We start from the raw sequence: 15,751 nt of genomic DNA, 5'->3' as shown, positions 1-15,751 counted from the left end.
CAATGTTCATGATGATTTTCTCTAAAGTCCCATACACACTATCAGATTTTCTTCAGATTTCAGATTTACCAAAACCATATAATATGAGGTCAAACCTTAGGAGTTTCAATTTGTATGCAATCGGGCTACATGGTTTTGGTATGATTTTCCAGCTTTGCATCGTATATATCCTCTTCCATCTGTATTAGAGAAGAGTATGGTAAGACTGGACAGACTTGGGTAGCGTGAAAGACTCCTTTTAAAATGTGCAATTAAAACTTACAGGTATTGTGCTGTTCACATAAAGACCAGTTATGTCAGCTCTTTAATTACTGGTAAGACATTCATTACTAGGCAGTTCTTTACCTGCAATACTAAGAACACAGTATATATGATCTCTTGTTTTACCTGTTCCAGACAATATGTGATGTGTTAGTAGGCTGTTAAGAATAGAATGGGGGAGCTTTTTTGTGATGGCCAGAATTTTTCAACTCCTACCTACTCCTACCACCAGCTTATCAATCCCTACCTAAGTTTGTGTGCTAGCAGACTCCTTGACATCCCTTACTCCAGGTTTGCAAGAACCAGACATTTTGCTGTGAGTAAGCCAGCTAGCATACCCACCTTCCAATAAAGACCAATGGTAAAACATTAAAAACGCAAAAAAAACCTGTAGGCAGAGCTTAAGGTGCCCTAGCGGGGACACTGGAGCTGCATTTGCTAATGCCTAAACCATAGGTAAAATTTGTGGTTATGTGAAAACAGCATTAGGGCAGTACTCTGGACTTAGAAGTGAGCATTACACTTGCACAGTTAACACTTTGTAATCCGTGTCCATGCATCTTACATTGTTGGCACTAAGCACTTCTGGCACAACTTTTGTTAGAGAACCCCTCTCTCTAGGTATGCAGCATTTCTGAGCTGGCACTGCGGTGCGTGCAACAGTCCCCACCAACTCTGCAGTCCCATCACCTCACTCAGTGACATTTTTCCGCATGTTATTTTTGAATACAAGGAAACACAACTCTCCATAACTCAATGCTTGTTCTCCTCCCAGGGCCCCCTCTATATCTCTCTTCATGATGCCAGGCTAGGTCCCTAGGTAATGTGTGCTGTAAGTTCAGTCCAAGTATGTGGGGAACTAATTGCTAGTGAAGTGGCCAAGCATAACACCCCTTCAAACATAACACCCCTTCACCAGTATATGTCACCTCCGCCATGTCACTTGTCTCCTGGCTGGTTGGCTGCTCTGACACAAACACATGTAGTCATTAGCAACGGCAATATATCCTCCTATTGACTCCATTTTGCTAATTAGACTCCTGTACTGCATTTTCTCTAACCTTTCTAGCCCCTTGTTGTAAGTCCCATTATTGATACGCCTTACATGCACCCCTTTAGAGACTTCAGACCAGGCAATTTAGATGAACAGTAAAGATCTTTAACTGAGGTTGTTGAGATAACAAATTAACAGTTCACAAAGACTTCTTCCACACACTTTGCTGTACAAAGCTCTCTATTGCTTCAAAGTAGTGTCCCATGAGGTAGTCATACCAGGTGGCTAAATCAATAAAGAATACTTCAAGGTGAGATTGTGATATTAGGCAGTAAATCCACAAGAGCTGGCATTAATCTATAATCGGGTCGAGCTTAAGGTAATGCAAGTATGTATAAGTCCATAGGTTTCAGACTCCACTGGGAACCCTGACTGGGCTCCCCCAAAGGGCAGTTCAGACTGACAACGTAATGACTACATCTTGGCAGTCTTTCTCCAGGAGACCCCACAAGTGGAATAATGAGTCCATATTTATATGCTATGACATGCAAGGGGCAGTAACCATTCCTGAGTAGACCTGGAAAACCTGTCCAGCAGCATTCCCTTTCTTCTCAGAAACCACCAGCTCAGCAAGGCAACCTAAGGACAAAAGTGCAAAAATGATAACTTGGGGTTGATTTACTAAAACTGGAGCGTGTAAAATCTGCTGCAGCTGTGCATTGAAACAAAGTTTCCGGGTTTCGTTTTCAAAGCTTAAAGTGGATGTAAACCCTCATATATATCCAGTGAAGTGAACAGCCTCAGATGATACACAGGGATGAAACAAATCAATCTCCCTACGTAGGTTTTACATGTCTATCTGCTGTCAACTTGCTATATTTAGAATTCTTACATCGGGTTAGAATTTTCACTTCCTCATTCAACATAGCAGTGTAGTCTTGGCTAACACTGGCTGATTGGAGAAAAGGCACCCCCCCCCCCCCCCACATAGGCAGAAGCAGGAACATACTTTCAGAGCTGTGCTGTGACAAGACAACCTCTCTGCTGATCTATTTATAGCACCCTACATCAAGACAAATTTTCTGCTGCTTTTATCTCCCATTTAGGAGAGCTTGTCAGAAGTTATCATGCTGATAACAGAAGAATGGAGCAGCATAAAGACACAGAACTTAGTGCTTTGGAGAGAGATAAGAAAACACTATAGATATATGCGCCCAGGTCAAATTTCATGAATCGGGTTTACATCCACTGCACAGCTGCATCGATTTTGCACTCCTCAGTTTTAAGAAAATCAACCCCATTTTAACAATTAACTTTGACACAAAAAAATAGTTGGCTTTATTATCCTCAGAGCATGATGAACATCATAGAATAAAACCTTTAACACTTAGGATCCTCTTGATATACCTGCTTTTACCCATATCACGATTTTTAAAACAACCACTTTGATGGAAATTATCAGTCTGGAAACCTTGATTGCAGAATTCAGCAATGACACAACATTATAGCATTTACAGACTGATCACCTACAGCCGCCTAAATGTTAAAGTGGTTGTAAACCCTTACAAACCACTGTGACCTACAGGTAAGCCTAGATTAAGGCTTACCTGTAGGTCTAAGAAATATCTCCTAAACCTATACGGTTTAGGAGATATTTACCTGAAGACAGCCACCGCTGTCTACGGCGCATGCGCCGTAGACAGCGGCGCGCAGGCGTACTGGGTAAGATGCAGATCGCGGCGATATGCCGCGAGTGTCAGCTCCCGTGCGCATGCGTGGGAGTGACATCATCGCTGCTCCGGCGAATCACAGTGCCGGAGCAGCGAGACCCACGGAGACCCACCAAGAAGATGGACGCTCGGAACTACAGGGGACAGCGGTGACTTCGCTGGCTCCTGTGTCATGTAAGTGACACATAATGGACTAATATGCGATGCATAGTAGTCCATTATGCTTTACCTTTGCAGGGAATCAAAGAGGAAGTAAACCCATCAGGGTTTACTTCCTCTTTAAAGCATACCTAAAGCCAAAACCTTTTTTAGTTTAGAGTAGAAAATTATTAAAATCATTCACATTGGGGAGTTTTCCTTCCACATCCTGCCCTGGAGACACAACGTTCATTTGTTGGGAGCTTCAGGTACAGGAAACACATGTTTCAGGGCAAAGGACACCCCCCTTCTTCAAGGCTTGAGAATTTATTTATTTTATATTCTCAGGAAGAAATAATATAAGGAGCCTAAACTAATACTTTATTGAAGCTAGCCTGTCCTAACAGCTAAATAAACACTAGCTTCTACCTAGCCCCTATTCAGGCCCCCTATATCACAAAATCAATGCTAGCTAAAACAAGTTGGTTGTATCAGATGCTTTCAACAAAAGAAAGATTTTAAGTGAATTTCAAGTGGGATGGAAGTCTGTACTAGGTGCTACTAACCACACACAAACACACAAGTTGTCCATCCTTTCAGTGGTTTAAATATTTGATCAGAGAGGAAGCAGCCTAGGCCCAGACCAAGTCCTTGCTTGCACCACAAGCTTAACCTTGGCAGGGATCTTTCACAAAAATAATTTTCTACTCTCATCGGTCCAGTGCTATTATACAACCATCAGAAAGAGACACAACAGGAAATCAGAGTAAATCTCCAAAGTGAAGAACTGTTGTCCACATTGCAAGATTTTCCCTTTATTTGTGCTTTGTTGACAACTGTAACATCTTGGTTGCCACATCACTTTCTGTTCTGGTGACATTGGACTTATGCCTAGTATAGAGAGGTAAGCCTGCGCCACTGTTTATTTTGGCAGTTGTGGCCAGGTTTTGCAAAAAAAACAGGTACACTAATTAACCAGGTGTGCGTTGGGCTCATATTGGAGACAGGATTAGAGGTTAGTGGCCCTGTCCTCTTAAGGGGGTAAGTTTGTGCAAGGGAACTGTTAGGAGCACGTTACTTCTTACTGTCCATGCTGGGACAGTGACATGCTGAGCCTGTAAGCATGTAGCAGCTGGAAGCTGCAGGAGAAGCAGTCAGAGCTGAGGAAGGTTCAGTATTTAGTGAAAAAGCACTGGGGATTGTGTGTTTGATGGTCTGGAGGACCAAGGCAGAATGCTTATGCAGATATACTGCAGATAAGGGCCACAAGGTAGAGTACTGTTTGTTTTGACATAATGATGGTGAGAACCCCTGCAAGGGAAACTATTCTGCTGTGAATCTTTACTTTCTTCATAAAAAATGGGCAGAAAAAGCCCTAAAACGAATTTTGTGGAGTGGACTCACTGTTTGGAGCTACCAACAATCTAAAATACCCCAAATCATCACAGTTGGTGGAGGAATGCTATGGGCAAGCTGATGGTGAAGTTCCAGTGCCTCGTATGCCAAAAACAGTGGGTGCCAGACACCATTTGTATTACTATTTCTGTGTGAGCAAAGAGATGTGCATTGTCTTGCAGCCTTAACCATTTAACGTTCTGCTCCACCGTTTGGTAGAGCACATTTTGAGTCATGCTAACTCATTGAAAAATTTGGATTTTAAAGGGTTAAGGAGACAGTACGCCAAAGATTTTTGTTTCTGGAGAACTGTATGTCCGTGACTGCAAAGATGAGTGTTGTTGCACATAGCAACAAGTTAAAGGTCAATTGCGAGACCTGTGGTGGATGGTGGAGAGTTCATGATGAGAGCCATGGCTGGTGGGCTCAAGAGTAACCGTTGCAGCCAGTTGGAGAATACTGGAAAAGTTCTGTTGTACGGTCTCCCATGGCAACAAGAGGGGAAGTGTCATCTGGATGGTGGAGCTGCAGTCAAGAGGTGGCTCACCATTTCCACAAGGAGGGCTGGGATGCCCGAGAGTCTGTGATGCCTTGGAGGGCATCTGTTGTTTCACCCTGTGGTCGCATAGGCAAATGCACCAGTAAAAGTGCCACAGAGGAATGTTCCTGAAGCAAAATGCAAAACCTGCCAAGTGGAGTGGAAAGACTATTGCTGATAAAAATGTACAAAAAACGTAATTTGTGTCTAATGCTGGTGAAGTGGTGGCAAGTCCGATGGGGACATCTGCTTCCAAGAAAGACTTGCTGCTGTGTAGTACCCTGCATAGTGGGGGAACAGGAGTTCATGCTGAATCCGCAGCAAGATTGAGGACTGATGAGAATTTATCTTCATGCTGTTTTGTGTGTAGCATGGAAGTATGAGGTAAAACTGAGTATGATTTGCTTACGAATAAGGTTGAAAATATTCAAGGGAAAAGTGGGTCTAAAACTGGAAAGTGCAAAATCTGGTGCAGCTGTGCGTAGAAATCAATCGGCTTCCATTTTTTTTTTTGGCAAAACTTAACCTTCCTGGTGGTAATACCGAGTGTGGCTCAGGGTTAATTTTCAGTACCAAAAGCGGCAACCCACACTCAGGATTACACTGTAGTGATACTTACCTTGTCCCTACCATCCCTGATGTCCTCCTGCTGTGTCCTCCGGCCGATGCCGGTGTTCCGTTATATCTTGTAACAGAAGTGACGTTCCGTCGCCGCCATCTTGCTACACCTTGCACTCGTTCAGAGTACAAATACAGTGAGAAAGCGGCAAGCAGATATCTTATTACACCCACAGGAGGTTTGTATTTCACACTTATTTGTAACAATAAACTGAGCTTATATACTAAAATATAGTATTTAGAAATACGTGACAGTCTTTTGATGTTGATCTCCTCAGAGGTTTGCTGATCTGACAGAACACCGCTGCTTTTATAATTCAACATCAACAGTCTGATGGATTTGAAAATACTGTATTTAACTATATAAGCTCCGTTTACTGTTCCATGCAGAACAATGTACCGCTTTGACATTCAAAAATACTGACATAATCAGACCAACAGGGAGGTTAAAGTGGTTGTTAAGCCACTATCGTACGATCATACAATCCCCTCTGTTAACTAAGGACATGTGCCCCACTGCATGTGTTTTATAAAAAAGATGCAAATTTCTATCTGATTTCAGAGCATCTCCCAGCACTCCCGTGACTCCTTGCCTCTCTCCTCTCCTGGGCTGACAGCTCCAGTGGACAGGGCCGAGAACGCCCACTGCCGTCAGCTGGGAGGGGGAGAGGAGAGGAGGAGAGAGTCAAGGAGTCACTTGAGCGCCGGGAGACACTCTGAAATCACGTAGAAATCGCCATCTTTTTTTTATAAAACACATGCAGTGGGGCACATGTCCTTATTTAACAGAGGGGAATGTATGATCGTACAATTGTTTTATAGCAGCAGGAGTGGCACTGTCACAAGCTGATATGCAGGGAGAGGGGAGAGGACGGGGAGAGCAGAAGGGAGATCTGCAGATGACGGAGACACACAAACTGACCACGGTGTGAGGGGTTAGCAGCCATGATATACTGGGGTGAGTTTACAAAGTGGAGGGAAGAACCAGGCAGGATCAGCCAGATATTTTATGATACAGGGGGCTAAATGACACAGCATAAGCACTGTGCTGTATAACATGCTTTAACCAATTAGCAACTGACCCATATCCGATGATGGCTACAGGGCGGTTGCTTAACTCTGGGAGAGCGTACAGTGACGTCCTCCCAGAATCCCGCTCTCGCGCGCCCCCTGGGGCATGCACCGGAGAACTTCCAGAGGACCCGGCACATCATGGTAAATGGTAAACGGCTGTTGATCAAATGACGGATCGAGCACATGTTATCACATCACATGTGGGATGATCATCCCACAGATTCACATGTGGGATGCCGAGCGGACGGTCTGGTGGTCTTCTCTTATTCTAGGACATACAGCTTCCATTATTCCCTGTGGGTCTGGAGTATATTATCTTCTACCCATCCTTACCAACGTTCTTATTGCGGGACCGGGCGCCCTTGCCCGCCCCAGTGTATTCTCCAGGCACACCCAGTGAAAAGAAAAACCCTGCTTTTGATAGGGGGTAATTAAAGGGGAGGATCCTCCAGGATCTCTTTACTTATAGGCGGCAATAATATCTACTCCAATACCACATTGAATATCATTTCTCTGTTGTACGGTCTCCCATGGCAACAAGAGGGGAAGTGTCATCTGGATGGTGGAGCCTCGGATACTGGGAAGCCACACACCTTTTTTGACCAGTCCTGTTGCTTTTAAATGAATATTCTGTTACACGTATATGACACCTTATCTGGATTTAACCATAATCTATGCTCCACCTCCACCCCTGAAGAAGGAGATCATATTAGCTCCGAAACGCGTAGTGGGTTAAATTCTTGACATAATTACACCCTGTATAGGTGACTTGCCTTATTGTGTTGTACTGTACATATTGATCTGTTGTTCATAAACTATTTTTATGATATGATTCTATATTAATTTAATTAATAAATAAAATTGTTCTTATTCTATTCTACTGTTGTACGTGCCTCCAAAGTCCACCACCCAGGGGTCTTTCTCTTTTTTGTAGTTTCTATATTGGATGTGGCACAACAAATCTACACAGCATTGCCGTTCTATATTATATCGAACTGAAACAATATGCATGTCTCAGTCCACTGATAGAGCATAGGGGAGCTGGAAATGAGTAGTTAAAATGTAAGTAAACCCCCCTATCGTTTTTAGCCAAGGAAGCTGCCATATTTGCCTCTATTTAATCTACAAGTGTCATGATGCTGCACATGTGATCAGTTATGGCACCAGCCATTGGATGGTTTGACAGTTTGGTTAGGAGCACAACCAATGGGAGTGTTACATTTCCGGTACGTGCCTGGAATGAAACTGTTTTATGGATGGGGTTACTTCCGCTTTAACTCTTGCAGTATGGTGCAGCCCAGGGCCAGATTAAGAACATCATGGGCCTGTGCTGAGGATTTTGGTGGGGCCTTTTATAAACAATAAATAAATAAATAAAAATGCAAACTATTTTTTGTTATAACGAATTAAATTAAAGAGAGAGAGGGAGGATGAGAGAGAGAGAGAAAGGGGATGAAAGAGGTGTGAGGAGTAAGGGATCGAGGATGAGAGAGAAAGGGGGGGGGGGTGAGAGAAAGAGGATGCACATGAGCATGTGTGGGAATGGCATCAATGCAGCCTGGCCAAGGCAAGTCACCGAAGGCACAGAACCCAGAAGGAAGACCGGGTGAAGATGGAAGTGCCCGGGCCCCAACGGATTGATCACAGCACAGCACTGGAGGGCTCAGTCTGACAATTTAAGTGTACCCTAATGTGCTAATATGCTGTGCATACTTGTATATTATGGCATAACCTACCCCAAGTAGTAATGTTAGAAAAGTTTACTACTGCTTTAATATCACAGGAGCCTCTCATGGGGCCCCCTACTGACCCTGTGGCCCTTGGGCAGTGCCTAAGTGCATAGTTGTCAACATTTCAAAAATATTTTCAGGGACGCTTTTTTTTACAAGCGCTATATTTAGAGTAGCTGACATCCCCTATGTTCCTCTATACATCACAATAGTAATTACAAAATTAAATAAGTACTAATAATGGGGCAGAACAAATATGAGGACTATGAGATTTCCTTTAGTTGGACTGACAAAAGTGTGCCCATTCTAGAGCTGGTAACATTGAGGATATTCAGTATAATTTTAAAGAACAGTTTTTGTGGGTAAGAGGCATAGGGGAGGAGAATGGATGGTATAAAAGTGGGAAGTATGTGCAGGTGAGGGACAGGAATGTGGAGAGTCTAACAATGGGCACTATGTACACGAGAGGAGTGCAGAGGGTATGGCAGAAGGCACTATGTACAGGAGAGGAGTGTGAACGGTATGACAGTGGGCAGTATGCACAGCAGAGGAGTGTAGAGGGTATGACATTGGGCACTATGTATAAGAGAAGAGTGGGGAGGGTATGACAGTGAGCAGTATGTACAGAAGTGTGGAGGGTATGACAGTGGGCACTATGTACAGGAGAGAAGTGTGGAGAGTAGGACAGTAAGGAGTAATTACAGGAGAGGAGTGTGGATGGAGGGTATAACGGTGGGCACTATGTATAGGAGAGGAGTATGGAGGGTATGACAGTGAGTAGTATGTACAGGAGAGGAGTGTGGAGGGTATGACAGTAGGCACTATGTATAGGAGAGAAGTGTGGAGGGTATGACAGTGGGCACTATGTATAGGAGAGAAGTGTGGAGGGTATGACAGTGGGCACTATGTATAGGAGAGGAGTATGGAGGGTATGACAGTGAGTAGTATGTACAGGAGAGGAGTGTGGAGGGTATGACAGTGGGCGCTATGTATAGGAGAGGAGTGTGGAGGGTACGACAGTGGGCACTATGTACAGGAGAGAAGTGTATGACAGCGGGCACTATGTACAAGAGAGGAGGAGTGTGTAGGATATGACAGCGGGCGTTATGTATAGGAGAGAAGTGTGGAGGGTATGACAGTGAGCAGTATGTACAGGAGAGAAGTGTGGAGAGTATGACAGTGGGCGCTATGTATAGGAGAGAAGTGTGGAGAGTATGACAGTGGGCACTATTTATAGGAGAGGAGGATGAAATAATCTGGGAAGAAAAAATGTAAAGGTTTGTGGAAGGATGTTTAGGGACTGCGTAGGTAAGCGGGCCATACATGGATTGAAATTACACCAATTAAGCAGAGACCAGCCATAGTCGATCTATGTATGGGCTAGCTGGTTTTACACAAGTCAACCTATTAAGCGACTTGAGTACAACCAGCCTGTCAGGTTTTCCCCAAAACAATCAGTGCTGCCAGCTATAGTTAGCAACACTAATCATTGTATTGACTGGCAGAACACAATAATACTGCGGGAGTGATTGCCCCATTCACAGGTCAGCAGGTGAGAGGGTGTGTGGGGACAGGCTGGGGAGAGATACTAGTCATTCCCTGGGTAGGCATTGGTTAATATCAGAGCCAGATACACACAGGTTACATACGCCACAATCGTTAGAGCGAGAGCAATAATTCTAGCACTAGACCTCCTCTGTAACCTGTAAAAAAATGTAAAGCATCGCTTAGTACACAACAAAAAATCGTGCTAACTTTAGTGTTTTTTTTAATGAATGAAACAGTTTCTTTCCACAAAAAAAGTTTGAAAAATTGCTGTGCAAATATCGTGTAACATAAAAAGTTGCAAAGACCACCATTTTATTCCATAGGGTGTCTGCTAAAATAATATATAATGCTTGGGGGTTCTGAGTAATTTTCTAGCATAAAAAAATGATGATTTTTATATGTAGGAGAGAAGTCTCAGAAAGAGCCTGGGTGGCAAGGGGTTAATTATCATAAGTAATATAAAATAATTATTATAAGCACTGTCAGTTCATCCTGTCAGTCTGCTGCAGAGTGTTCCAGCTTGTATTTATACTGCCGCTCTGTATGTAGCTTCTGACAGGCTGCACAAGGAGCCCTGTATCTCTGGAACCATAGATGATAGCAGCCCCATATTTTAACCAGTGCTGGAGTGGGTCTTTAGCTACCTACCCCCCAAATATGGGGTCTCTGTGACTCCTGATCGCCGAGCTACAATCCTCGAAGTCAATCTTTTTTTTTTTTTTTTTTTTTTGGGCAAATGGGCCTATCTTGAGAAAGGGGCCTGGAGCTGCAGCTCCAATAGCCCTTATGTTAATACGGCCCTGCAGCCCCAAAGCAAGGGAGGACTTTTACTCAATAAAATCTTCTTTATTACATGCTACACAAGTAAACCTACTCTAATACGAAAATGTTAATGTGTTTCAGCTGTGGTAGGCTTTAATCATAAGGACTTGTACTTTTCCTGAAGTTGGGGTTTAAGTTAGTGTCGAGGTATATCTGTGCGCCACCCTCTCCAGTGAACCAACAGAAACAAAGCAGACATGTTTATGGCTACAGACACAGATGCTGGAAGCAGTCAGGAATATAAAAGAAGATATTTCTAGTATATTAGAGCATTTTTTAAAACAAAAACAGGGACATATTCAAAGATAAAAAATGCAAAGAACAAATAGGGACAAATGATCAAATCCTGTCCCTGGAATCAAGGATGCCGAATACATGCCATGCTGCAGGAAAATTGTTCTCAGTCAGTAGTTACTATAATTATGGAGAATTTGATCATCTCAAAAGCAGCATTATTTTCCACTGCTGTGCAGAGAATGGCATTTCATTGAATGGCTAGGAAAGCGTATTCCATTATTCTTTCTAACAGACCCGTAGGCTGTTTGCTGGATGTCAGTGTATTGTTTGTTGTTTCTGCCCATTGTGCAACAATGTCCTGTTGTGTAGAGCAGATGACTCAAAATCATAAGGCCTTATCATGGGTGGAGACTGAGCGGCAGTCTGCACCAGCTATTTCATGAGCTCTACCCGTAATAAAAATAGCAGTCCCAAAGCACAGTCCTATTCATCTACTACATCTAATGAAGCCACCGTATCTATTGCACTGATAATCACGTCTGCAGGCATTCCATTCAGCCTTACATAAAGATAATTGCATTCCAATGCTATGATTTTTTTTTCTATTATTATTAATTAGGATCATTAGAGATCTACATGTTTGTCCTCATTATTTTGTCATTATAATGGGAAAGTCAGTGACTCAGAAAGTATTTCATTAGCATGACAGCCAAGCAACTAGTCATTTCAGAGGAAAATGGCAGCCTCCATATATACTGTATTTTATGGCAAGTGTACTTTAAAAAGGAACAATTTATATACTTTATTACTTTATTTATTATGTTCAAAACTTTAAAAAATAATTTAAAATACTACCTTTTTTAGTTGAGTAAAAAGGAACTATTTCGTATAAAAAATGTCATGCTGTATGTCCAGCCAGCAAGTGGAGCTTTCTGCTACTTTTTACATATTTTCCAGGCTATCCTTATCTCCTTTGCTGATAATAGCTTAAAGAGGAAGTAAACCCTGATGAGTTTACTTCCTCTTTCATTCCCTGTAAAGGCAAAGCATAATGGACTACTATGCATCGCATAGTAGTCCATTATGTGTCACTTACCTGACACAGGAGCCAGCGAAGTCACCGCTGTCCCCTGTAGTTCCGAGGGTCCATCTCCTTGGTGGGTCTCCGTGGGTCTCGCTGCTCCGGCGCTGTGATTCGCCGGAGCAGCGATGACGTCACTCCCGCGCATGCGCACGTGAGCCAAGACTCGCGGCATTGCCGTCATCGACGATGCCCCGCTCAGTGCGCCTGCGCGCCACTGTCTACGGCACATGCGTCGTAGATAGCGGTGCCCGTCTTCGGGCAAATATCTCCTAAACCGTATAGGTTTAGGAGATATTTCTTGGACCTACAGGTAAGCCTTAATCTAGGCTTATCTGTAGGTCAAAGTGGTTTGTAAGGGTTTACAACCACTTTAAAGTGGAACTCTAGGCCCCTTTCCCACGGTAAGCCCACTCAGATCCACCTGTCTGTTTTTCAGGCGGAGCCGAGCGGGCCACCCATTGACTGCTATGGGCAGGCGGATGTCAGCGGAGATGTGTCCGCTGACACCCGTCTGCCATCCGATCTGACCAGATCTGCTCAAAACAGATGTATGGCGAAATGTTCGCCATCTGTCTTGCAAATCGGATGGGATCTGATGAAAAACGGACACGCTGTCTGTTTTCGTCCGATCTCCCCATAGAAATCAGTGAGGCTCTAACAGGTCCCTCCTTGCTCAGTGAGCAGAAACAGGCCTGTCATCCGCTGGTTTAGCTGAGATCAACGGAGCGATCTCCTGCTGAGCGATCTCCTGCTGAGCTGGCAGAGTCTGCTGAGCAGAAAATCCCAGTAGATCAGCAGTTTTTGAAATACTTAGACCAGTCCATCTGGCAGAAACAACCATGCCATGTTCAAAGTCACTTAATTACCCTTTCTTCCCAATTCTGATGCTCTGTTTTAACTTCAGCAAGTCATCTTCATCACGTCGTGCATGCGCAGTAGGGAACCAGGCAGTGAAGCCACAACGCTTCACTTCCCGGTTCTCCGACAGAGGATGGCGGCGGGGGCAGCCGAGAGACAAGCGATTGCTCGTCATCTGCTGCCGACATCGCTGAACCCTGGAACAGGTAAGTGTCCATTTATTAAAAGTCAGCAGCTGCAGTATTTGTAGCTGCTCACTTTTAATATTTTTTTCCAGGTGGCACTCCTCTTTAATTTAGAGAGGGAGAGTGTCTGAAAGAAAGCAGCATCTGCTTTGGAAAACCCATAATGGGTTCCTTTAGAATCTCTGATGACACCACAGTTGTGGATACACTACTAACCTATTGCTGTGTACTGTATTGTTAAGACTGTGGGTTGACTCGCCCAACAATTATTCCGCTTTTATTGCATTTGTTTATAGTACACTATGCAGAATATACTGTATAATATCAACATTTGGCTAGCTATTAGCCAATAGCCATGGCAGTTGGACAAAGCTGTATTGTATATGTCTTAAATTTACTAAAAGTAAAACGTCAGTCAAGTGGTTGACTCACCTGTGAGTTTTTTTTATAATTTTTAGAAGTGGATGTCTGTTGGCAAATCTCTATACTAGAACAGTCTCACAAGAAGGGCCAGTTTACTGTCCTTCAAACTCTGGGGGGGGGGGGGGGGGTCGGACTGTGGCCAGTGGGTGTAGAAAATGTCTTCATGTCAGTGGGAGTAAACAGTGTCCCCTCTTTGGTATTAGGGGGAGGAATAGTGCCCCATCCCTGGTGTCAGTGGGAGGAATAGGGCACTATCATTGATGTCAATGGGAAGATTAATACCCCATCATTGGTGTCAGTGGGAGAAATCTTGCCCCATAATTAGTGTCAATGGGAGGATTATTGCACCCATCATTGGTGTCAGTGGGGGAAATAGTGCCCCATTATCAGTGGCAGTGGCAGGAACTATGACCCATTGTTGTTGATAGTGGGGGAAATAATTCACCAAGGGCCAGAAAAAAAAGAAAGCAAATGGCCACATCCAGCCCCTGGACCGCAGTTGGAAAACCATTGCTCTATAACCTCTATGATTTCTTTTCTTAATATGTTACCAAAAGTTTTCTTACTTCCCCTGTTTACCACCATTAGCATTAGGTCCTCAGAGCTGCTTTCCCAAAATTTCCAGGTAGTGCAGGGACAGCACAGGCTCCATTTGAGCTGCCGGAAGACAGGAACCTAAGGGAAGGGGGGGAAGTGTTCAAAGGAGGATTTTGTAACAGCCAGAATCAAAAGATAAAAATGACCTGTAATCAAGGTACATGCTGATATCTACAGCACTATGGGGTTGATTTACTAAAGACATTTAGTAAAGACAGCCAGAGCTTAGTAAATGAGGGGAAGCTCTGCTGACTTCCATCATCCAGTCACGTGCAAGGAAAAATGCTGTTTTTTTAAATTTTCCTTGCATGTGATTGGTTATTCTTTGCAAAGGGAAACTTTACCTCATTTACTAAGCTCTGGAGCAACTGCTTTGCAAAGTGCACAGTCTAGTTGCCTTTAGTAAATCAACCCTTTGTGTTTTTCCTAATATAGATTAGATATTATTAGATTATTTCCTAATATAGATAAATGTAACTATTTTTAGACAAGCTATCTATGTGCCTTTTAAAAGTCCAATCAACTAGTCCTCTTCTTTTTCATATGCAATATCGGGACGTTGGCACATTATTACCTTGTGCATCCACAGTGTCACCCTGTGAAAGCACAGTCTAATTCAAATATTTCTTAATTTCCTAATATAGACTTTAGTATCAATTTAGGCCTGCCCACCGCTGTGATGATTACCCCTCTATATGGAAAACAGAGCAAAGTGCTGGGGAATTTCATGTTATGTGCTCCAATTGGTTGTGCAATGCACAGTAAGCTTCAAGTCAATCAAGGACCTTCCATTTTTGTCTTTTCACCCTTTAAATATGTGATCTAGATTATGCTGCTATTTTTTTCCATAATATACTAAATCCTTCTCATCTTGCTCTATTTCTTCCATTGTGTGCACACCAGGTCGGACAGATATAGTGAAAGATATGCTGCTGCAAGCGATAAGCATTCTGAAATAACTGCTGGCAGATCTAACCATAAGAATAAGTCTTCTGGTTGGCACCATCATGATATAGATCACAGATCATACCAGCATGCTGAGAAACAGAATCGTCAATCCAATGATGCATTGCCTTTATCTAATGTGAAAAATAACAGCAGATCTGAAGATTTTGGTACACTTCTAGGAAATCTTCTGACATCAATAAACAAACCATCTCAAAGGTAAGTTGAGTGGGACTTTCACCACATTCCCCATCACTTTAAGGCTTCATGCACAGGGCCATACATGGGCCATACAGCATGCTGAGTCTGCCCAATCACTCTCGCAGGACCCACAGCTGCCACAAACAGTCACCCATTCAGATGAATTAGAGGATGTGACTGTATGCGGTCGTGCACCAGGAATGGTGTAAGCTTCATGCTCATGGACCTGCAGCTGACACCTACAGCTGTCCATTGAGATGAATTAGAAGATGCGGCTGTCCGCAGTTATGTGCTGGGGGTTGGGTAAAACATGGGCGCATGCTCCAACCCCTCATAGTGTGAGTTCAAAGCGACCCAAAACCCAAGCATTTAA

General features: G+C 43.4%; 1 protein-coding gene across 1 annotated transcript in view; it reads left to right on the top strand.

The window, feature by feature from the left end:
• Nucleotides 1-15,751, top strand: part of ARHGEF37 (Rho guanine nucleotide exchange factor 37) — a 155,777-nt gene that overhangs the window by 33,780 nt on the left and 106,246 nt on the right. Inside the window, exon 2 of the mRNA XM_077472708.1 lies at nucleotides 15,136-15,396. Within this exon, the coding sequence (XP_077328834.1) occupies nucleotides 15,136-15,396 (261 nt within the window). The remainder of the gene's footprint in view (nucleotides 1-15,135; nucleotides 15,397-15,751) is intronic.

Source organism: Lithobates pipiens, unplaced genomic scaffold, assembly GCF_037356315.1.
Source record: "Lithobates pipiens isolate NorthernLeopardFrog02 unplaced genomic scaffold, aLitPip1_a1.2 Scaffold_8, whole genome shotgun sequence".
Classification (NCBI taxonomy): domain Eukaryota; kingdom Metazoa; phylum Chordata; class Amphibia; order Anura; family Ranidae; genus Lithobates; species Lithobates pipiens.
The sequence above is the reverse complement of the archived record's forward strand: the minus strand, read 5'-3'. Positions and strand labels throughout refer to the sequence as shown.